Source organism: Carlito syrichta, unplaced genomic scaffold (assembly GCF_000164805.1).
Source record: "Carlito syrichta isolate Samal-C Ts95f unplaced genomic scaffold, Tarsius_syrichta-2.0.1 Scaffold316362, whole genome shotgun sequence".
In the NCBI taxonomy this organism is placed as follows: Eukaryota; Metazoa; Chordata; class Mammalia; order Primates; family Tarsiidae; genus Carlito; species Carlito syrichta.
In genome coordinates, this window is record NW_007260458.1 from 2,242,350 (window position 1) to 2,267,059 (window position 24,710).

Here is a 24,710-nt window from a genome sequence, read left to right on the forward strand (position 1 = left end):
CTGAACCTCATCTCTTCCTGTCTTCAGAGGAAATTTTCTCCAATCATTATCCTCTCAAACTCAGATTGCAAACTCTTTTTCTCAATGTGCTCCTTCTCATTGCATTTAATTATGACAACTCCACATCCCTTCTAGCCTTTGTATTATTGCCCCATCCCTTTAAAACTAAATTTCTTAATTTCATGATTTATTCTCAGTTTCCATTTCTTCATGGCAGATCCTCTCCTCAACTCACTTTATTCTAGACTTTTCATCCCATATCTCCTTTAAACTACTCTTACCAAGGTCACTGATAACTTTTCTATTGTTAAATCAGACATCTCTCAGTCTGTATCTTACTTAACTTCTAGGCAGCAATTAATTCTATTGATCATGCCCTCCTTCCAACACTTACTTATCTTGTCTTCATGAAACTACTCTGTATTGCTCAGGGTTCTCAATTGCAAACAACAGAACCCACTGACGGTTTAAGCAGAACAGGAATATGGTGAAGGATGTTAGATAGCTCACAATGTATGTGGGAAGACTGGAGAACAGGTTAAGATATGATATTCAGTGAAGACAAAACCTGTAACATCTGGTACAAATCCTCTGTACCTCTGGTGTCAACACCACAGCTCCCATAAATGTTGCATACTTTTCACTGATGATGTTCAGGTCTGATTCCAGAAGTGATACCACTGTTACCCTAAGTATTGAATGCTTTACTGCTAGATTTTACAACCTCACTTAGTCATGAAGCTCACTTTTATATAGAAGTTTTACATGAGTGCCCCTGATTGGCAGTACTACAACACAGCCCTATGTGCTAGTTTCTAAGTACACTGAAAATTTGAGTTGTGACTTGTAGCTTGGGGAAATAAAAGTTTCCCCAAATAGAGAAAATGTGTTCAGGTGATGGCTGACCACTATTTTGACATTTGCCTTCCTTCAACACTTCTCTAGTTTTGTTGCTACCACTCTGAGCAATCTTTCTCTCTCTCCTTACTTTATATGTCCCTTAAATGTTCACGTTGCCTATGGCTCTGTTTTAATTTTTTTTCTTCTAGTTTGCTTCCTCTCCTTGGTGATGCTCTTTAACACCATGGCTTTAATTACCTTCTCTGTGCTTATGACTCCCACATCTTGATCTCTATCCTGGTCCTCTCTCCTGAGTGAGCCCTAGATTCACGTATTTTATTGCCTCTGGACATTTCTAACTGGTTATGTCATAAGCTCTTCAAATTCAACATATCTAAAACCATGCTTCTCTTTAACTCAAATATTCCAGCTCCCTATAGTATAGATTCATATAGTTGTTCAGTTAAAAAAGAAGAATGATATCCTTAAGAGCGTCCCTCCCTAATCTCCAGGAATCCAGTCACTCAGAGTGCAAGCATTTTTTGATCCTATGTATTTTTTTAATCTGTCAGACTCCCTTCATATTATGCTGTCATAGACACAATAACTGAATCTACTAAACGATCTTCCACATGGCTTCCAGTTTTTCTCTTCTCTTATTCATCCTCTACCCTGCAGTTAAAAAGATATTGCTTAGCAATTCATATCATCTCATTTTCCAGATGAATACCTTTCAAAGGAAAACTTCCTTCCCCCATGTGTATGCTTGTGTAAGCATAAAATATATCTGGAAGATTGTACAAGAAATTGATGACAGTGGTTGTCTCAAGGATTAGGAGTGGGAGAACAGAGTGGCTGAGCATCAGATAAATTTTTATTGTACACTCATTGAATCTTTTAAATCTTATACCATATATACATACACTATATTTTAAAATGATATTAAAGATTCAATAATTACCATTGATCATAAGATAATGTCAGACTGCCACATAGAATAGCTTCTGCTTTCTTCATTAGTCACACTGAATCCAACATATCAAATTGTCTTCATTTCCAGCCTTTGCACATAGTTTCCCTGTTTGAAATGTTCTCTTTTTTCCCATCTCACCTTGCTAACTCTACTTCTCCTTCAGTTCTCTGCTTAGATTTCACATTCTTCTTGCCTGCAAGACTAGGTTTGGAGCCCTTACTTTATTTTCCAGATGGCACCATCCTTATCTAACTCCCATTAGGTCTTTATTATTATTATTATTTGCCTCTTTGTCAGAAACACCAGAAGTTCCACAGAGACAGATACCACTTCTGTTTTATTCAAGGCCATGCTGTTTGTGTCTAAGTTAGTACTTTGGACATAGTAGGAGTTCAGCAAATATCGCATGGATAAGCTACACATGTTTGTCTTCCCTACTCCTTAATATTTCTACATAAATTGTCTCATCATTCTCCATAAATGTTATTTTATGGTCCACTCTCAACCCTGTCTCAAATATTCCTACTGCATGTCTCTCTCTTTCTTTCTTTTCTTTTTTTTTTCAAATACAGGAATTCCAAAGTTAAGAATAATATATTCTAAGAGTAAGAAGAAAACTGATATAAAGCCAGAGCTTTCACTCTTCTTGAAGAATGTACTACACAATTTACAATTAGTGAAATTACAAATGAAGCAAATTTGTGACCATTAATTTGAGATGTCAGAAAATAATTATGTTTCATTCTTATATTTCAAGCATACATTCAGATGGACATAAAAATTAAATATTTGGCAAACAAACTCACTGACTTTAAAACATGATTTCTGGCAATTCCTTTCATTGTTAGCTTATTTGTAAATGACATTTTAATTTATTAATTTATTCTTTACTGATTTTTCACTGAGCAGCCTACTTACACTTGCAAATTATATATTTTTAAAAATTTTCTTATCTTACCAAATGTTACTCTCAAATTCCTTTCCAAATTACACTTCTCAGAACTTAGCCTTTTTCCTGTTTATCAATTAAGTTATTGATTTCTCTGCCAACTTTGCCTAGCTAGTATTTCACAGCTGGTGAGCCAAGACTTAGCAATAACCCATGCTGATCTGTATTATTCTTAAATATGTGGAGTCCTTGCAGTTGAGCTGCCTGATTTCAAGATTTTATTGACTAATCAGGAAGACATTAGTGTTCATTAACATGCTAATATAATTCTTTTATAGAATAAAATTGAAATAAATGTTTTAGACTTAGAATACACCATGCTTTAAAAAAAATAGCACCAGTGACATCTAAAGTATAATGTGGATGGAGGGTAGCTCCTTGCTGTGGCAGAAGAACATAAGAGAAGGCATTATGTCTGAGTGCCCACTGCCTCTGAGTTTGTTCTGGAGACCAGTCCATAGACCAAAATGAATATTAATTTTGGAAAGGAGGTTTGGAAATGTTGTTCTTGTGGTGACTGCCACTCATTAACTGTGTAAGCTTGTACTAGAGGGAGCCTCCAAAAACAGATTTGATTTGATTAATCCCCTCTTAAAACCTTTCCTGTTTCACATAGGATGAGTTCCAAGTTCTTTAATGTGGCTCACAAAAGCTCTGTGATCTGATTCTTGCAACCTCTTTAATTTGTTTCTGGCTTCTCTGTGTCTCTGTTTCTTCAATTGTAAATTATTGGGGTTAGGTTAGATGATTTCTAAAGTTATTCTCAGATCTAAAAATCTATGATTCTGAATAATTACAAAGTTGACCTTAGCTTTCAGGTAGGATAAAAGGGAATTTATAAATTCCAGTTTCTGAAATAAACTGTATTGAATTATCCTGGGGCTAGAAAAGTTGTTCAAGTATAAGAAACACAGTTTACTTTTGCTTTTTAAGTTTGGTGGAATATGACTGTATATTTTACAAAATCCTCTGGGATCAGAAACCACCGCAACCTTATGGAGTATATACTCTTTGTTGGAATTGCAAAATTTTCGGGCTGGTGATGACTAGAAAATTATCCTTTGATGATGAAATTAAGATCAGAGAGATGAAATGCCTCTCAGGTTTGTAATAGAGCCAGGATCAAATCCAGGGTTCTTTATTTCCACCTTAGTTTTCCTTTTCCCTCCACTATACAAGACTATTCCACCAGGATGGCTTGTGTTTGCTGTGCATACAAAAAGCCCATGTCTAAGTGTATATTCAGGCAGTGTACTAGAAAGACAATGAGATTACTCTGCCAAGTTGAACTTCAGGTCAGACCATTGTGAATGAAGATACTTTTCCCTTTGTTCTTTCAAAGTCATAAAAAGAGTCATTGATTTATTCAATGGATATTTAGCCAGGGTCAACCTTTGTTCTAGAGAAGCTGCCTATCCTCCTGAATCGTATATTCCACTGGAAATCGATGGCAAATATATTTACAAAAACTTAATAGAATACTTTCAGATACTGATAAGATATGTGGGGAAATAGGGACTGGGAAGGTAAATTTAGATTTGGTAACTACCTAAGATTCATATTTTTGTTAATTCATAAAGATCTTCTTACTTTGATTGCACCCCTCCTACCAAGTCCTCAATTGTACCATTTTACCAGCTCCTGTGAGATTGATTTGTCTGTACCCCACCTCCCTATCCCCTTTTCTACCATTAACATCTTTATATCACTGCATAGAAGGTGCCTTCCTCATATTTATTGGGTATTCAGTGCATTGACATTATACCTCCCATCCCATAAATATATTTCCATTATTTTTCTGCACAAATTCCAGTCAAATGGATTATTTTTAGTTCCTCAATACTTCATGTTTTTGCTGTTTCTGTTATGTACCCTAGACATGAATCACTATAGTGTTCTACTCATCTTTGAATACCTCAGGCAAGAAACTCTTCTATGGAAGCCCCTCCAACATTGTCAGGTCTTTCACTTTAAGCCTACTTCTTCAAAATCCACCACAAGTCCACCACACCATTATATTTTTCCTGGTTGCCTCTTGATGACTCCTAGTCATCAACCTTCCTCTGAATTCTTGTAGTATTTTGTTTTGTTTTAGGCACTTAGTATATAGGACCCCATGTTGTTACTCACATAAATATGGCCTGCCTTCTTAATTTCATTATCAGCTTCTCAAGTTGCAGAGAAGGAGAAGAGTTATAAAATTACTTATATCACCAGATATAAATTCTCACATGTATTCTGCATTAATAGGTACTCAAAAAAGCCCACTGTGTTTAAAACAAAAGTTGGTTGTTCCCTATTCAATGCATAAGGTATATGTTTCTGTTATATAGTATATATCACTTCATAACTTTATCATTTATGTGTATTTTCTCCAGCTAGAATTTGCCTTTGCCACCTAATGCAGTACTTGGAACACAGTGCATACCCATTATATACTTATTGAATAAATAAATGAAGATTTTAAAAAACCAGATATTTCAGAGCTTGAAATTTGCTAATATATAATGTGAATTTTTAGGAGGAAACTAGGAAGGACTATAGTAACATAGTGGTCTTGAAATTTATTTGCTCAAATAATACTTTATTTTCAAGGAACCATGAACCTCCCTTAGAGACATTGCTTTCTATGCATCATTGTATTGCTTTTACTCTCTTTAATAAGTTTGGGAAATGATGTAAAGGATCACATTATTCATCATGACACTGAATCTCTATAGCATAATTGGCTCATATTAGAATATTTCTGTTTGACAGCCCATTCCAAATTTGTGCAGTTCTTTCTGCTTAGTAGAAAGTTATTTTGAGGAAAAGCAACCCCTGGTACTGTGCACCCATAGTTGTCGTTCCACTCCTTAGGACCACCAATATCTGACCAAAAATCCAGTAAAGTTTTTTTCTAAATAGAAGACATTCAATAAATATAGAGACAATGGAACCTGAATTGTGAGAATTGGACTTAACTTTTTGAATTGAGATTTGGAAGTAAAGTACTATTTGGACAAAACTTGAAAGTGATTTTACACCAGATTACTTTTTAGTCATGTTATTTTTACAACTGTGAGTATCTGTATATCTAACTGGAAATGACATTCATGTAACTTTGAAACTTCAGTACATAAGTGCAGCTTTTTGGGGAAGTTTTTTCTCTGAATATAGGACATGAGAAATCCAAAAAAGGCAAGTAGTCTACGTATCATGGTGGTGTTTTTTGGTATTTTACTTTCATCTACCTCACAACACTGCTCCAAGGAACAGGCTGATACTTTAGTTCTCTTAGTCATGCATATAATGTGTCTATGAGATTCAAATCACTGAAGTTCCTAAAAAAATTTTATGTGAAATAGACCTCTTATTTTTGCTTTATGACCCTAAATGTAGTTTTTCTGACCAAATGATAGCTTAAAAGAGAAACATCTACAAAAAAAAATTGAACAGGTCAGTGTCTCCCAACCTTCTGGCATGTACACAACATTGAACAAAAGTGAGAGGTAGTATTCAGAAAGCCAGTTTACCTTTGCACAAATTATTTCTTTTTTTCTTTTATTATCATTTTTTATAGAGATGGGGTCTTGTTATGTTGCCCAGGCTGGTCTCAAACTCTTGAGCTCAAGCAGTCCTCCTACCTTGGCCTCCCCAAGTGCTGGGATTACAGGTGTGAGCCTGGCCATGTACAAATTATTTCAAGTTATGTCTACAAAATTTCCACTAACTAGTAGCTGTAAATAAGGTCACATTAACATAAATAATCCTAATTAATTGACTTTCCCACCACCTCTTTCCGTAGGACTTGACTACCATCAAATTTCTCATCCTTTAAATATTATTGGGAGGCATCAGGGGTGTTTCACATATATTTATGAGTTTGATTTGCCAGGTTTTGTAGCTACTCCTGCTGTAGTGGGCTTCTGCTATAGGATATTGTTTTGTCTTTGGAAAGGGTTACAGTGCCTACTATAATTAATGCTTGTCCTGGCTGAGACTCACAGTCCTACGCTAGACCCTAAAGCTAATTTCCTGTCTCTACCAGGAATTGTAGTCTCCTACCAGGAACTACTCTTATTTGAGGAAATGCCACAGTGTGTTCAAAATAATTCCTGTCTCTGATAACCAAGGTAGTTTTACTGAGTTATGTTTCTTATATTTAGTTCCTTCATCCCCAAAGGTTAATTCTTCATGCCTTTATGTACCTGGACTTCTTGATGGCCACCTCTCTAGCTCACAAGTTTAAGCCCAGGGGACTCCTGCTATGGTTATTCAGTAGGATTCATTTCCCTGCAGCACCTTATCCAAGGGACTGCATTAAAGTCATCCATTAATAATTCCATATGATTACCATTATGATCTCTAGACCCTAGAAAATGAGTTTTCATCATATTTCTCCAGGGTCCTGGTAGTTTGGCTTTTATGCTGTAACTGAATGTGATACTTTCTTTGCAGATTAGTGCAAATATTTAGAAGTAGCATGGTATCATGAGAAGAGTATCATATATACTAGAAGTCAGAATCTGAGAACCATTTAAAATCTTCATAAACCAGACTTGAAGTATTTATTTATTTATTCTGTAGCGTTTATTGACCCCATAATGTCCTAGATAACTTACAAATTATTGTGGAGACAAAAGTGGGTGATATACTCAGTGATTCTTTTTTATTGATATATAATAATTATACATATTTATAAGGTACATGTGATATTCTGATACATTCTTACAATGTATAATGATCAAATCAGGGTATTTAGGATATCTACCCCCTTGAGCATTTGTCATTTCATTTCAAATCTAATCTTGGACTATTTTCAAGCATACAGTAAATTATTTTTTTATAATTTATTTTTATTTATTTTAAAGATGTGGGGTATAAATCAGAATTAGGCACATAGGTGGTTATCATACAGGTAAAGTTTGAACCTCTCTTTGGTTCTCACTTTGTCTGGTTGAGATCAGGTACCCTTATTGTTATGTTCTCTCCCCTCTTTCCCCTGGCAGTGTCCAACTACTGCCAATCGCCTTCTTATAGTAGTATGATAAATGTTCAGAGTCTGCTTATGAGTGAGAACATGTGTTACTCAGTTCTTTGTTTCTGGAATAGATCACTGAGTATTATCGACTATAAATCCATCCAAGTTGCTGTGAAGACCATAATTTTGTCCTTCTTTATGGCTGCATAATATTCCATTATGTATTTGTAGCACATTTTAAAAATCCAGTTCACTTTCAATGGGCTGCACGGTTGGTTCCATGTTTTTGCTATTGTGAATAATGCTGCAATAAACATGCATGTGCAGGTATCTTTTTTATAGAATGATTTGAGTTCCTCTAGGTATATTACCAGAAGGGGGATTACTGGGTGTATGGACGGTCAATTTTTAGATCTTTTAGGAATTGCCACACTGTTTTCCACAGAAGTTATACTAGTTTACACTCCCACCAACAGTGTACAAGTGTTCCTTTTCCCCCATATTCTTTCTAGTTCTTTGAGTTATTGAGTAGCCATCCTGACTAGAGTTAGGTGGTCATTCAGTTTGGCTCTTAATTTGCACTTCTTTGATGATTAGTGAGACTGAGCATTTTTCATGTATCTGTTGGCTGCTTATATGTCTTCTTTTGAGAAGTGTTTATTAATATCTTTTGCCCACTTTTTAATAGGGCTGTTTGTCTTTATCCTTTAGACATATTTGAGTGCCTTGTAGATCCTGGATGTTAGTCCTTTGTCAGGTACAGAGTTAGCAAGTATTTTTTCCCATTCTGTGGATTGTCTTCCCACTCTCTGGATGGTTTCTTTTGCTTTGCAGAAGTTTTTCAGTTTGATGAGCCCCCACTTGTCCATCTTCTCTCTTATGGCATGGGAATTTGGGATTCTGATCAGGAGTTGTTTGCCTACTCCAATTTCAATAAGGGTGTCTCTTGCATTTTCTGAGATTCTTATAGTTTGAGGTTTATGTCTAGGTCTTTGATACATTTGGAGTTTAATTTTGTGTATGGTGATAGGTAGGGGTCCTATTTCAATCTTCTTTTTGTGGTCAGCCAGTTTTCCTAGCATCATTTACTGAAAAGGTTCTCCTTTCCCTGGTGATTGTTGGTGGAGGCTTTGTTGAAGATGAGTTGGTTTAGAAATTGAGGTTTTGCTTCTAGAATCTCTATCCTGTTCTACTGGTCTGTTTTCCTGCTTTTGTACTAGTACCAGCCTGTTTTGATTATTGTAGCCTTATAGTAAAGTTTGAAGCCTGGAAGTGTGATAACTCCTGCTTTGTTTCTTTTGCTAAGGATTGTTTTGGCTATCTGTGGTCTTTTATGTTTCCATAGGGATTCCTGTATTGTTGTTTCTAGGTCTGAGAAGAATGATGTTGGTAATTTAATGGGTATTGCATTGACTCCGTAGATTGCCTTTCGTAGGATGGACATCTTAACAAGGTTGCTTCTTCCAATTCATGAGCATGGAATATTTTTCCATTTGTTTGTGTCATCTTTGATTTCTTTGAGCAGTGTTTTGTAGTTTCATTGTAAAGGTCTTTCACCTCTCTGGTTAGGAAGATGCTGAGGTATTTCATATTTTTTGTTGGTGTTGTTGCTATTGTGAATAGGATTGTGCTTTTCATTCGACTTTCTGCCTGTTTTTTGTTGGTGTATAAGAATGTGACTCTCTTTTGCTTGTTTATTTTGTGCCCTGAGGCTTTGCCAAAGTCTTTTATCAGGACAAGGAGGTTTTTGACAGATTCTTTTGGATTTTCGAGGTATGTGATCATATCATCACCAAAAAGGGATAATTTAACTTCTTTTCCTATTTGGATACCCCTGATTTCCTTCTCTTATCTGATTACTCTGGCTAGGACTTCCAACACTATGTTGAATAGGTGAAGTGAGGGGGAAGTCTTGTGTTGTCCCAACTTTCAGAGAAAATGCTTCCAATTTCTGTCTGTGTAGCAGTATGTTGGCTGTAGGTTTTATCATAGACGGTGCTTACTATTTTGACGTTTGTTTCCTTTATGACTAGGCGTTCAATGGTTTTTAATCAAGAAGATATGCTTGATTTTATAAAAATTTTTTTTCTGCATCTAATGATTTAACTGTATGTTCTTATTTTTACATCTGTTGATGTATTGGGTTACATTTATGGACTTGTGGATGTTGAACCAGCCTTGCATCCCAGGGATGAAGCTTACTTGGTCATGATGGATGATTTTTGATATGTGTTGTTGGATGCGGTTTGCTAGAATCTTGTTGAGAATTTTTGCATCTTTGTTCATTAGAGATGTTGGATCTTTACCTAGTTTGGGTATCAGTGTGATGTTAGCTTCATAAAAGGATTTGGGGAGAGGTCCATCTTTTTCAATTGCCTTGCATACTTTCAATAGGATTGTTATCAGCTCCTCCTTGTATGTTTTGTAGAATTCCTTGGGAAGCCATCTGGTCTAGAGCTTTGTTTTTGTGTGTAGTTTTTTTTTTATGACAGTGTCAATTTCCTGGGTTTTTATTGGTCTTTTTAGGGTCTGAATTTCTTCTTGTTTCAACCTCAGAAGGTTGTGTGATGTCAGAAAATCCTCCATTTCATTTAGGTTATTGAACTTGTTTCCACACAGGCGTGCATAGTAATCTCTGATAATCTTTTGTATTTCTTCAGGGTCAGTTGTAACTTGATCTGTTTCATTTCTGATTGTGCTTATGTGGGTTTTTCTCTCTTTTTCTTGGTCAGTAGGACCAGGGTCTGTCAATCTTGTTTTTCCTTTTTGTTTCATTGATTTTTTTTTCTATGATATTTTTGTCTTCTATGTCCCATATTTGGATTTCTACTTTGATGATCTGGATTCTTCTGCTGAAGTTAGGGTTTTGGTGGTCTTTTCTTTCCAGCTCCCTTATATGTTTTCTTAAGCTGTTAACTCTTGATCTCTCCATTTTTTTTGATGTTTGCTGGCAGAGATATAATTCCTCTGTTAGTAGTGATTTCATGGCATCCCAGAGGTTTTAGTAAGATGTGTCTTTATTTTCATTTGTTTCCAGGAATATTTTAATTTCTGCTTTCTTTCTGTGTTAATCCAAGAGTTGTTCAGCAACATGCTGTTTAGTGTCCTTGTCTTTGTGGGGTTTGGGGAATTTTCTTGGTGTTGATATTTGTTTTTATTCCACTGTGATCTGAGAAGGTGCATGTCAGTATTTAGGTCTTACTCAATTTCTTTATGCTTGATTTATGGTTGAGAATGTGGTTGATCTTGGAGCGCATTCCATGTGATGATGAGTAGAATGTATATTCCATGGTTATTTGGTAGAGTGTTTTGTAGGTGTTTATTAAGTCCATTTGGTCAAGCATCAAGTTGAGGCTCTGTATTTCCTTGCTTAATTTTTGCCTTGATGATCTATCTAGGGTTGTTAGTGGGGTATTTAATTCCCTAGCTATTATACTGTTAGAGGCAATTTTTTGTTGTTGTTTACTTAGTAGCTGCTTTATAAAAGCTAGTACCCCTGTGTAGGGTGCATATATGTTTAGGATGGATATTTCTTTTTGATAGATTGAATCTGTCATCATTAGGTAGTATCCTTCTTTATCTTTTAAAATTTTTGATAGCCTAAAGGTTATTTTGTCTGATATTAAGAACACAACTCCTACTTTCTTTTGTGTTCTGTTCGTCTAAAAATTTGTTTTTCATCCTCTTACTTTGAGTCTGCGAATGTACATTCTAGTGAGATGTGTCTCTTGGAGGCAGCATATTATTGGGTCATGCTTGTTATTCAGTTTTCAATTCTTTGTCTTTTCATTGGTGCATATAGTCTCTTCACATTCAAGCTGATTATTGAGATGTGAGAGTTTATCACTGCCATGAGACTCTTATAGAGTTTAGTTGTTGTTTATTTATTTGTTTGTTGGCTTTCTTTTGAGTTTTGGGTTGGCATGTGTGTGTGTTTTCAATTTTGCAGTCATGTTGCATGCTATATTGGTTCTCTGTTTTCCTGCATTCTTGGGAAAAGCATGATCATCCTTTTTTTTTCTTTGTTTTGTGTTTAGTACCTTCTTAAACATCTCTTGTAGTCTAGGAGGGATATTAATTCTCCATCACTGATGAAGCTTAACTTAGCTGGGTAGGAAATTATTAGTTGGAATTGTTTATTTTTGAAAACTTTGAAGATTGGACTCCAGTCTCTTCCTGCCTGTAGTGTTTCTATAGATAAGTCTGCTGCTATTCTAATTGGTTTTCCTTGGTAAGTAGTGTGACCTTTCTCTCTTGCTGCCTTTAGGACTTTTTTCTTTTATACCTAATTTGTGTAAGCAAGTTATTATGTGTCTGGAAGTTGGTCTTCTCATTTGATGTCTACCAGGCATTCTCTGAATGTCTTGTGTTTGGATGGCTGTGTCTCTAGTGAGATGCGAGAAGTTTTCTTTGTTGACCTCAGGGGATGTTTATTCCACGCTGCTCTCATTCTCCTTTTCTGCTTCAGGGATATCAATTAGGCATAAATTCAGCCTCTTAATATAATTGCACATCTCTTGAAGGCTTTGTTCTGTCTTGTAAAGCTTCCTCTCTATGTTTTTAACAGATTGGGTTAGTTCCATATTATGGTCTTCAAGCTCTGAGATTCTTTCTTCTGCCTGGTTAATTCTACTTTCCATGCTTGTCAGTTTATTATAATTTCATTTACTGTATTCTTTATAGATTACATCTCTGTAATTAATTCATTCATGTTTTTGTCTTGCCTTTTTTGGTTCTTATTCATCTTTTCCAATCATTTCTTGATCTCTGCATTTGTAATCTGAGATCAGTCAATCTGAGAATTCTTCATTGTTTGAGTTCTGAACTCTGTATTCTCACACACTATCCTTTTTGGACTTTGAGGAGTACCTGAGTTTTTTGTTTATTTCTCTTCATTTGTAATTGATGCATTTTAATTTTGTATTTACTTATGTTGCTCAGTGAGAGAGGGAGTAGCTTTCACTTATTGCTTCTCAACCCCCCATTGTTCCTTTGGTAAAGATTCTGGATTTGTTTGATTTTGTAGGTGTGTTGGGGGTGGGAAGCTGTGCTGTCCTTTTGCAGCTTTGAGGTTTGAATAACATATGTTGGGCGGGTGATTAGTTTCAAAAGATGCCTGCAGATCACAGTGTTCACTGATTGAGTTGTGGGCCCTCAGAGACCCACTTCCCACCACCTCACAGCATGTCCATGCAATGAGAATGTATGTTCTCCACAGGGTACAAAATAACATAAAAGGGAAAAGAAAGGAACTATGAAAGAGAGAAGGGAGTAAAAAGGACAATGATGAGAATGAAGAAGAGAAGGATATCAAACAAACCAATGACAAACACATTAGTAAAAAAGAGAGGGAAAGGACTAGAACCAACAATAGATTAGATTAAAATAGAATAAATGAGATTGTCACACTCATGTACCCTTATGTGAAGAAAGAAGAAGGAGAAGGAGTAAAACAAAATGAAATACACACACCCTCTGCAAACCATTAAGAAAGAGCAGGGAAAATTTAAAAAATGAACTTTTGTCATTCTTGAATGCCTTCTTGTAGCAGTCTCTGAAACTTTGGGTCCTTGTACACATGACCCAAGCACCACTGCTCTTGGCTTGCCTCCCTCTAGATCTGCCCCTCTGTTCACCGTGTTGTCAGGGGAGGCTGTGAACCACCCCTCCCACCCCGATCCACCCATATTCAGCTCTCTCTCTCTCTGTGCTGATCAGAATGCTCCTCACCTGGGTCACATGTCTCACAAATCACTGGGAAAGGGAGCTGGTTCATTTTAAAACTCATTGCCACTCATTCGCTGCAGATTGAGTTCTTTGTCTCTGGTTGCAGCTGTAGATCTGCAAATGTTTCAGTCAGGGTATCCTCTGGGTTGGCAGCAATCAACCTCAGAAAGGTGTTGAATTCACCGCTCCGTCTTAGAGAGTAGCTCTGCTGTTCACAAGGGCAGGCCAAAGCCTGCACCTGGTTACCAGAACAAATACGATAGGGACATCTCTGCATTTTGTCATCCATTAGGACTTGGTGACTAGTTCCTCTGGTGTATTTTCTCCACAGTCTCTGTTGCCAATGTCTGATCTGGCATGGAAGGTTTTGGTGATGGGCAGCACCCACAATGGGTGTTTTTCACTGCTTTCTTCCTGGTAGGTTTGCAGAGATGGTGCCTGCCTCTGGGCTGTGGAGTGTGCTGGAATCCAAGTAGCTGCATGGAGCAGCTGTATCAGCAGGAGAGCTCAGGCTGCTTGTTCTCACATCCCTACTCAGACACTTGCACACCCACTTGCTAACACAGTTGCATGCATATTCATCCCTGCACCCACTCATTTATGTGAAGACTCAAGCACTCTGGCTAACTCTATTGCCATCTTGGAATTGTCTCCCTATAAATTGTTAACTACAGTTACTCTATTGTGCTATTGAACATGAGAACTTATTCCTTCACTCTAACTGTATTTTATACCTGTTGACCAACCCCTCTTCTTCCCCACTCTACCCTCCCATGCCCATATCCTTCCAAACTTCTGGTTTTATCATTCTACTCTCTATCTCCATGAGATCAACTTAAAACCACAACAAAACAACAACAAACAAAAAACAAAACACTTCCCATATTTGAGTGAGAGCACATGATATTTGTCTTTTTGTGTGTGGCTTATTGTACTTGAAATAATGACCTACAATTCCATCTATGTTGCTACAAATGGCAAGATTTCACTTTTTTCATGACTAAATAATCCAGTGTTTATGATCATGATTTCTTTATCCATGCATTTGTTGATGGACAGTTAAAGTTGATTCTATATCTTACTATTGTGAATGGTACTGCAGTAAACATGGAAGTGCAGAAACCAACTTGATATACTAATTTCCTTTCCTTTGGGTAAATACCCAGAATTGGGATTGCTGGTTCATATGGTAGTTCTATATTTAATTTTTTTGAGAAAACTCCATTCTGTTTTCCGTAATCGCTATACTAGTTTACATTCCTAACAGTGTATAAGTGTCTGCTTTTCTCCTCATTCTCGCCAGCATTTGTTATTTTTTGATTTTTTAATGATACACATTCTTCTTGGTGAGATAATAGCTCATTATGGTTTTGACTTGCACTTCCCTGATTATTAATGATGTTGAGCATTTTTCATACTTTTTTGTCGTTTGTATGTCTTCTTTTGAAAAATGCCTATTGAAATCCTTTCCCCATTTTAATGTGATTTTTTTGGTTGTTGAGTTGTTTGAATTATTTGCATAATCTAGATAATTAATCTTTTGTTAGATGAATAGTTTCAAATATTTTCTCCCATTCTACTGATAGTCTCTTTACTCTATTGACTGTTTCCTTTGCTGTGTAGAAACTTTTTCATTTAATATAGTCCTATTTTTGTTGTTGTTGTGGTTTTTATTGCCTGTGCTTTTGAAGGCTTAGCCATAAAATTGTTGCCCAGACCAATCCTGAAACATTTCTTCTATGTTTTCTTCTAGTAGTTTTATACTTTCATATCTTACATGTAAGTCTTTAATCCACTTTGAGTTGACTTTTGTAAATGATGAGCAATAAGGCTCTAGTTTCTTCAGCATATAAATATCAAGTTTCCTCCCACACTAATTATTGAAGAAGATATCCTTTCTTCAATGTATGTTATTGGGAGCTCTGTCAAAATTAAGTTGACTGTAAATATATGTATTTATTTCTAAATTCTCTATCTTGTTTCATTGGTCTATGTGTCTGTTTTTATATCAATACTATGCTGTTTTGGCTACTATAGCTTTTAGTATATTCTGAATTAAAGTCATGTGATGTTTCCAGCTTTGTTACTTTTGCTCAGTGTTGCTCTGCTACTTGGGGTCTTTTGTGGCTTCATATTTTTGTGAGGAATGTTATTGGCATTTTCATGGAGATTGCATTGGAACTGTAGATTGCTTTGAGTAATATGGTCATTTTAACAATATTAATTCTTCTGACCCATTAATATAGAATACTTTTCCATTTGTATATGTCCTCTTGAATTTTTTTCATCAGTGTTTAGTAATTTTTATTGTAGAGTTCTTTCGCCTCTTTGGTTAAATTTATTCCAACATATTTTATTTTTTGTAGCTATTGTATATGTTATTGCTTTTTTGATTACTTTTTTGTCACTCATTTGTTATTGGTGTATAGAATGCTACTGATTTTTATGTGTTATTTTGTATCCTGCAACTTTACTGAATTCATTTATCAGTTCTAAGAGATTTTTTAGTGGAGTCTCTTGGCTTTTCTATATATAATATCAGTTGTCTTTATAGAGGGACAATTTGACTTTCTCATTTTCAATTTGTATGCCTTTTATTTCCTCCTCTTGTTTGATTGCCCTGGCTAGGACTTTCAGGATTGTGTGGAATAAGAATGCTAAAAGTTGACATCATTGTCTTATTCTAGTTCTTAGTGAAAAGGCTTTCAGCTATTCCCCATTCAAGATGATGTTAGTTATGGGTTTGTCATATGTAACCTTTGTTATATTGAGGTCTATTCCTCCATGCTTAATTTATGGAGAGTTTTTACCATGAAAGGATACTGAATTTTATCAAATGCTTTTTCTGTATCAAGATGATCATATGTTTTTTCTTCTTCATCTTATTGATATATGATGCATTATATTTATTGATTTGCCTATGTGGAACCATCCTTGAATCCCTGGAATAAATCCCACTTGATCATGGTGTACTTTCTGATGTGTTGTCAGATTCAGTTTCCTAGTATATTGTGAGAATTTTTGCATCTATGTTAATCAGGGATATTACCTATAGTTTTGTTGTATTTGTGTCCTTGTCTGGTTTTGGTATCAGGGTAATACTGGCTTTGTAGAAAGAATTAGGAATAATTTCTTCTTCTTTAATTTTTTTGGAATAGTTTGAGAAAGATTGTTAGTTCTTCTGTATACGTTTGGTGGAATTAAGCAGTAAGGCCCTGTATACGTTTGGTAGAATTAAGCAGTAAGGCCGTTTGGTACTGGGCTTTTTTTGTTGGGAAACTTTTTCATACTGATTCAGTTTCATTACTTGCTGTTGGTATGTTCAGGTTTTTTTTTTTTTTTTAATTTCATTCTGTTTCAAACTTGGAAAGTTGTACAGGTTCAGGAATGTATCCACTTCCTTTAAGTTTGTTCATTTGTTTATTTAGTTTTTTTAGACAGGATCTTGTTCTGTTGCCCAGGCTGGAGTGCAGTGATGTAATCATAGCTCACTGCAGCTTGCAGCCTCAACCTCTTGGACTCAAGTGATTCTCCGTTTTCAGCTTCCCAAGTAGCTGGGACTACAAGTACATGCCACTACACCTGGCTAATATTTTTATATTTTGTAGAGACAAGGTCTCACTCTGTTGCCCAGACTGGTCTTGAGTTCCTGGACTCAAGCAGTCTTCTTGCTGTGGCTTCCCAAAGTGCTTGGATTACAGGTATGAGCCACTGTGCCTGGCCAGGTATTTTTGTTTTAATTTGTTAGTGTATGGTCATAAGTCTCTAGTGGTCTCTTTCTGTGATATCAGTTGTAATGTCTCCTTATGTGTTTTTTATTTTATTCATTTGGTCTTCTTTCTTTTTCTTTGGTCATTCTAGCTAGCAGTTTATTTTATCTTTTCAGAAAAAGCAACTTTCATTTTGTTAATTCTTTGTTTATTATTTATTGTTCATTAGTCTATTTTGTTTAGTTCTGTTGTGATATTTTTTGTTTCTTTTTTCTACTAATTTTGGATTTGTTTTATTCTTGCTTTTCTAGTTTCTTGAGGCAATGCTAGGTTGTTTACTTGAAATCTTTTTACTTTTTAATGGAGGCATTTATTGTTATAAACTTTCCTCTTAGCAGTGATTTTGCTATGTCCCATAGGTTTTGGTGTGTTGTGTTGTCATTTTATTTGTTTCAATAAATTTTTAAAATTTTCTTAATTTCTACATTGACCTAATGGTTGTTCAGAGGCATATTGCTTGATTTCCCTCTATTTGTACAGTTTACAGAACTCCTCTTGATATTTATTTCTTATTTTATTTTGTTCTGATAAGTTATTTTATATGATTTCAGTATTTTAAAATTTTTTGAAACTTGTTTTGTGATTTAATGTATGGTTTATCCTGGAGAATATTCCATGTGATGATGAGAATCATATGTATTCTGCATTCTGCCACTGTAGGATAAAATGTTTTGTATATGTCTCTTAAGTTCATTTAGTCTGTAGTGTTGATTAAGTTCAAACTTTCTTTGTTGATTTTCTGTCTAGATGACCTGCCCAATGTTGAAAGTAAGGTGTTGGATTTACCAACTATTATTATATTGGAGTTTATTTCTCTCTTTAGCTGTAATATTTTTTTGTAATGTATCTGGGTACTCTGCTGTTGAGCATATATGCAATTACAAATTTTTCCTTTGTCATTCTATATTAAACTATGTTATCTCTTATGCTTTTTAACTTGATCTCTGTTTTGTCTGATATAAGTATAGCTACTCCTCCACACTTCTGGTTTTCATATGTATGAACTTTTTGTTGTCGTTGTTCCTTCACTTTCAGTCTATGTATGTCTTTTTTTTTTGGAGTTGGAGTCTCACTCTGTTGCCCAGAGTGGAGTGCGTGGCCACTCCCGGCCACCGCAGCCTCGACCTGCTGGGCTCCGGCAATCCTTCCGCCTCAGCCTTCCAAGGAGCTGGAACTACAGGCGTGCACTACCACGCCCGGCTAATTTTTTGATTTATTGTAGAGATGAGGACTCGCCTGCCCAGGTGGGTCTCGAACCCGTGGGCTCAGGCATTCCACTCACCTCAGCCTCCCAAAGGCGCGGGATTACAGGCTGAGCCACCGAACTGGGCTAGTCTATGTATGTCTTTATAGATGAGGTGAGTTTCTTGTAGTTGAGTCTAGTTTTTTAATCCATTCAGATATTCTATGTCTTTTAATTGGGAGATCTAAACCATTTATATTCAAACTTGTTTTTGATAAGTGAGACTTATTTTTGCCATTTTGTTAATTGTTTTCTGATTGTTTTGTTCCTTTTTTCTTCTTTTATTGTTTACCTTTACATTTGATAGAGTTTTTTGTGGTGTGTGTAATGATAATGTTCTGCCACTTTCTCATTTGTGTTTTTGATCTACTAGTGAGTTTTATACTTTTGTATGTTTTCATAACTTTAGCTGTCTTTTTTTTCTCTTTCAGATATAGTACTACCTAGTATGTTTCTTTTAAGGCTGATCTAGTCATGATGGTTTCCTTCAGTTTTTGCTTATCTGGGAAATACTTTATTTCTCCTTCATTTTTGAATGGTAACTTTGCTGGGTATAGTATTCTTGGCTAATTCTATTTTTTTTTTTTGCACTTAGAATATATTGTTCCATTCTCTTCTGGCCTTTAAGGTTTTTGTTGAGAAGTCTACTGTTGTTCTGATTGGGATTCCCTTATATGTGACTTGATGCTTTCTCTTGCATTTTTAAAATTCTCTCTTTGTCTTTGACTTTTGACAATTTCACTATAATTTGCCTTAAAGGTGTTTTTGAATTGACTCTATCTGGGAACTTTTGAGTTTTCTGTATCTGGATGTCTATATCTCTTGCAAGAGTTGGAAACATTTCAGTTATGATTTTAACACTTCCAATGCTTTTGCTCATTTTTCTATTCTGGAATTCTCATAATTTGAGTTTTGGTCACTTTATGTTTCCTGTCTGTCACATAGGCTTTCTTTCTTTCTTTTTCTCTCTTTTCTCTTCTTTTTTGGTCTGACTGGATTATTTAAAAAATCCTATCTTCAAGTTCAGAAATTATTTCTTTTGCTTGATCTAGTCTATTGTTGAACCTCTCCATTGTATTTTTAATTTTGTTTGTTAAATATTCACTTCCAAGATTTATGTTTTTTTAAAAAAAATCTGTCTCTGTTGTATTTCTTATTCAAATCATGAATTGTTTTTCTGATTTCTTTGTATTGTCTATCTTTGCTCATTTGTATCTTACTGAGCTTCTCCAATATCATGATTTTATATTCTTTTTCAGGCATTTCATAGATTTCTTTTACTTTGGGATCTGTTACTGAATAATTATTTTGATCTTTTGTAGATGTCATGTTTCTTTGTATGCTTATGTTTCTTGTGTTTTTATGCTGATATCTGTGCATCTGGTGTAAAAGTCTGTTCTTCCTGTTTTATGGATTGGCTTTAATAGAGAAAGATTTTTTTTCAACAGATGTGTCTATAGTCTATAGGGTAGGGTGCTTTTACTGTGATTTTGGGTAGGCACAGTAATGTGGTCTCTGTGTGATTTCTGTTATGTCTATGAGTTCCTCTGACTCAGACTGTGGTTAGTAGAGGCTGTGATGAGATTTTGCTAGGGTTCCCAGCTGGGCTGGTTCTCAGGCACCAGCAGTGCAATTGGTGGGTTAGACCTGATTGTTCTTGGACTTTCAGGTGGCATATGTGGGCACTAGCAGTGGCAGACATTGATGGGACTTTCCTCCAGGCAGTATTCTAAGGTGCTGGCTGCGGTAGGGGCAGGGACAGGCCAAATGGGTGGATCCTTGGTTCCCCAGTATTTATGATGTTGGTGTAGAAACACTAATGGTGGCAGAGATAGGCTAGGCATGCTGGTTCCTGAAACCCCCAAGAAACATATGTGGGTGCTGACAACAGATGGGCTAGGCCCATCTCTAATGCCCCTTGATGGTGTGCACATGTGTCAGTGGTGTAGGCAGGGTGGACCTATTCCAGGCCTCCAGTCAGCACATGTGAGATGTGTGAGTCAATTCCCAGATTCCCAGATTATGCATTTGGGCACCGGCAGTGATGGCAGTTGGTAATGTGGGCATCTCAGCCACCCTGATGGTACACCCAGGCACTGTCTGTGGTGAGTAATGCAAGTCAGTCTTCAGGTTCCTACATAGTACATTCAAGTGTTGGTGGCAGTGGCAGTGGGTGATATAGGCCTGTCCCTGGGTCCAAGAAAGCATGTAGTCTTTCCTGGTCTTCATGTTCCCTGAAAATGCCTATAGGTACACTGCAGTTCTGCTGCTTCACAGGGGGAGGTTGCTGTCAGTGGTAATAGCCCAGGGCAGGCAGCTCTCAATTTCTTGGGAGCACATGCTTCTACTTCCTTTGTCCCAGGGGCAGCCACTGTAGTTTGCTGCACCACCCATTTCTTAGAGTGTAGGACATTGTGTGGGCTAGAATGCTGGGGACCTGGCTGCACTGCAAGGTCCAACTGGCATCCTGACACAGCAGCCCTCTGGGTGGTAGTGGAGGGATGTCAGCAGGGCTTCAGAGATGGGGAAAAGCAAGGGTTATTGGATCCTAGGGCAGTATATAGTCTTTGAAGGCTAGGCTCTCAAAATTTCACTGCATTGCAGCTGCTTGGTCTTGGGGGATGTGTAGGACCTAGTTTGAACTCCCTTTCTCTAGTAGTGACATTGTATGGACTCCAGGAAGCTCCTTATACTCCTCTCAGGACCTGAGGGGGCTGAAGTGTTCTCTCATGGCTAGGATCACAGAAGTCTGCAGTGGAAATGTAGACCACTGGGGGGCTCTCACTTAACTTTTCTTCTACAGTGGATAGTTCCTCTTGGCTCTGAGATGATCCTTGCTGGGTCACTGCTTCACTTTCCTCTCCTGCAGTGCTGTAGAGGTCCCCTGTTTCTTTCCTGTTGAATTCCAGTGTTCTCTGTTAGAAGCTCAATTTCACATGTGGTTATCTATTTACTGTTTTAATCTTTTTTTGTAGAGGAGGTGAGTGTCTCTAGTAAGCTATCTTCAAGCCTCATGTTACTCAGGGGCAATTCTTGACCCTGGTTGTATTAGACCAGAAGTCATCAAACTATGGTCTGTGAACCAAATCTGGCTGTCAATTTTTATGAATAAAATTTTATTCAAATACTGCTAGGTTCATTTATTTATGTGTTTTCTGTGACACCCAGAACATTTAAAACTTTTTCTATTCGTCTCTTTATAGAGAATTTTTGCTGACCCCTGCATTAGACTCATCGTGGAATATTTTTAAAAAAATTACTGCCTATATTCCATTGCAAATAATTAAATCAAAATTTGAAATCAGGTTTGTGAGTTGGTCCAAGAAGCAGTGTTTTTTTGTTGTTGTTTTTGTTTTTTCCTTTAGCATTCTAGATTAATATAGTGGGCAACCAAAGCTAAGAGACACTAATAGATAATTTATATTCTTGAGGAGTATGTGATTTGTTTGGGAGAAAAAACATATAAAATTAATAAAAATACAATTGATACATCTATAATGGAAACATTTTCAAAGTTCCAAGGGAGCAGTGCATACAGAGCATATTAGTTCATTAGAGAAGTTTCCCAGGGGGGACATTTAAGTAGCTTCTTGAAGGATGCATCTACTGGTAAATAAGATCAATTCACTGGAAGTGGTGTCAGGGAGAGAAGCAACAGTTTTAAATAGAGAGAACAGCATATGTGGAGGCAGGTAATATGAAAGAGCTTGACCTATTCAATAAATGATCATAAGCTCAGTGTGGCCAGAACACTGAGAGGAGAGAAGGGAATGAGGTCATAGGATTGTAAGCTTGGAAAAGGAGGAGCTTTGTATGTTAAGATTTGGAATTTCTTATACTGACAATGAGATTGAATAGAAAATTGAGTCTCTCTATAGAAAAATGAGTTTTTCTCTCTCTCAAATAAGTAGATAGCACAGATGATTACTAAGAACCTTGTAGTTCTAAAATATAGGTTTCTGATGTTATATTGTTTCATATTTTTGATGCTCTCAGCACTGGGAGCATTGTGGATGTTACATGAATGACATGGCCCCTGTAGCGAGTCACCTAGCCATCTCCTACAGTTGATTCATTTCTGTTAATAGTACAAATGAAGTCAGTGCTACCTTGTGAATTCACTACAAAGATTTGAGAAAGCAGACTACTGGATGGAAAATGCCTTGTCTGGTCAGTGCAGAAAGGTCCTTAATATAGAGTATTATATAATGAAAAAATACCTGTAAAATGCATATGTTTCTTGCATAGAAGTGATATAAAATGAATACAGTTTTATTGTCAAAATTCACATTCTTCACAATTAATACTAGTGCTTATAATGCCTTAGCATTTATGAGTCTTTATACTCAAATCTTGGTGAATGAATTACTATATAAGATCTCCTATATGAGATCTTTAAAATTTCTTTTATTTCAATAGCTTTAGCAGTACAAGTGGGTTTGGTTACATGGGTGAATTGATAGTGGTGAAGAAGTCTGGACTTTAAGTGCACCCATAGCCCAACTAGTGTACTCCTTTCTTCTAAGTCTCCAATGTCCATTATGCCATTCTAATCTTCCATATGATACTATTTTATAACTTATCTATATCAAGTCTCTATATTATGATCTTATCTCTGTTCAGACACTAGGGTAGCTATATGTCTACTTGTGTGTCTAACAAATTACATGTAATTGGCTTCATATCTTTAAGTGAAGCTATTCAAATTCGGGTATAGATTGAATAATATATTTACCTCTTTAAGGGTGTCCTGGAGTGTACAGAATAGCTGGTGGATAAAACAATAATATATGGTAGATTCAGTGATCGAAGAATCCAAGATGTAAAAGTAGCCCGATCTTTGCATTCTGATTTGTTTTACCAAACATAGGTAGATGAATGCACCCAAAATTTAAAAAAATAGTTAGAATGATGCAAATTGGAATAGACAGACTTCTTAGAGACACCAGCAAAAGCTGTTGGAAAAAACTTATATGGTTTCAGTAACTTGAATAGCAAACCTTTCTATTAAAGGAGATATCTTGAATGTTTTTAAAATGCTATTTAATTAGTAACTATTCCCCTATCTCTCCCAAAGAAAATATAGAGAAACTCTAGAATGTTGTACTATTGACCTCCTTGCCCTACATTTTCTTCACAGACATTGATGAGTGTGCTGAAGGACGCCATTACTGTCGTGAAAATACGATGTGTGTCAATACTCCAGGTTCTTTCATGTGCATCTGCAAAACTGGATACATCAGAATTGATGATTATTCATGTACAGGTAACTTATATTTATGAAACTTATATTTTTGTATGCCTTAAGTTTGCTTAAAATTTTTTTTGACTAATTTTTTATGTGTACCATAAATTTAAGAAAACATAGACAAAATCATGTCTTTATTTGGTAGTGAATTCTGAATCTGTCCTAAAGAAAAGAATACCTGCTTGTTCTGAGTAATTTTATACTTTTTGTTAGGAAGATAAAGAAAAACTAAAAAAAAAATCAACATTATAATAAGTAGATACTTAAACAGTATTTATGCTCAAAACTTGTGTAAATTATTACAGTCAATCTGAGAAATAACCCTTAAATGATATTTTCTTTATGAGACAGTAGATTTTTGAATATACTAATAATGACATAAATAATGTGATATTTATTAGAAATAGCCTTAGAGTTCTATGGCATGGAAATATTAAAGATAATTGCGCTTCTTCACACCTCTGGGAAGTACAGTGGAGCACTACTTCAAAGATTTTCTTATTTTTGTTGCATGGAATACCACTCCTTCCAGTACCATCCAGAGTCCTGTTCAGTGATATTGTGCATGTTAGTAATGTCTGAAGTTGTTCCTGGCTCGGGACAATACAACTTATTTCCTTCATATTCTTTAGGTTCCTATCTATAGAATATGAAAAAAAAGATGTGGTGCGAGAAGGGTACCTTGAAGACTATGGGATTTGAGGAAATGTGGGTGTGAAACAGGATATTTCTTTGGATTTCTATTTTTTTAAATAGGAGAAATAAAAATAACACATTTAAAAAACTTGCAGAAATAGAAAACTGGAGAGCATCTAAAATGTTCTTGTCGCTTTTTACTCTACTTTCTACTTTATGATATTTACCAGATGCATGCATAAACAGAACTTGGACTTTTGCAGGAAAAGATAATTTATCTCTCTCTAATAAAAATATGAATCTATAATAAGGTGTCACTCTGTCTTTGTTTTGATTGTCCACTTCTAAGTCTTCATTATAA

The 24,710-nt window shown here is 35.9% G+C and overlaps 1 protein-coding gene across 4 annotated transcripts in view; it reads left to right on the forward strand.

Annotated features, from left to right (window-relative positions):
• The window catches only part of NELL2 (neural EGFL like 2), a 207,744-nt gene extending 183,315 nt beyond the window's left edge, over positions 1–24,429 (forward strand). For 3 of the 4 annotated variants that reach the window (XM_021707056.1, XM_021707055.1, XM_021707058.1), the window contains one exon: positions 23,606–23,831. In XM_021707056.1, coding sequence (XP_021562731.1) covers positions 23,606–23,748 — 143 coding nt within the window. In that variant the 3' untranslated portion in view covers positions 23,749–23,831. Of the gene's footprint in view, positions 1–23,605; positions 23,832–24,345 lie in introns of those variants that run through there. The other variant, XM_021707057.1, reaches the window with a different exon arrangement.
• Positions 24,430–24,710: the final 281 nt, after the last annotated feature.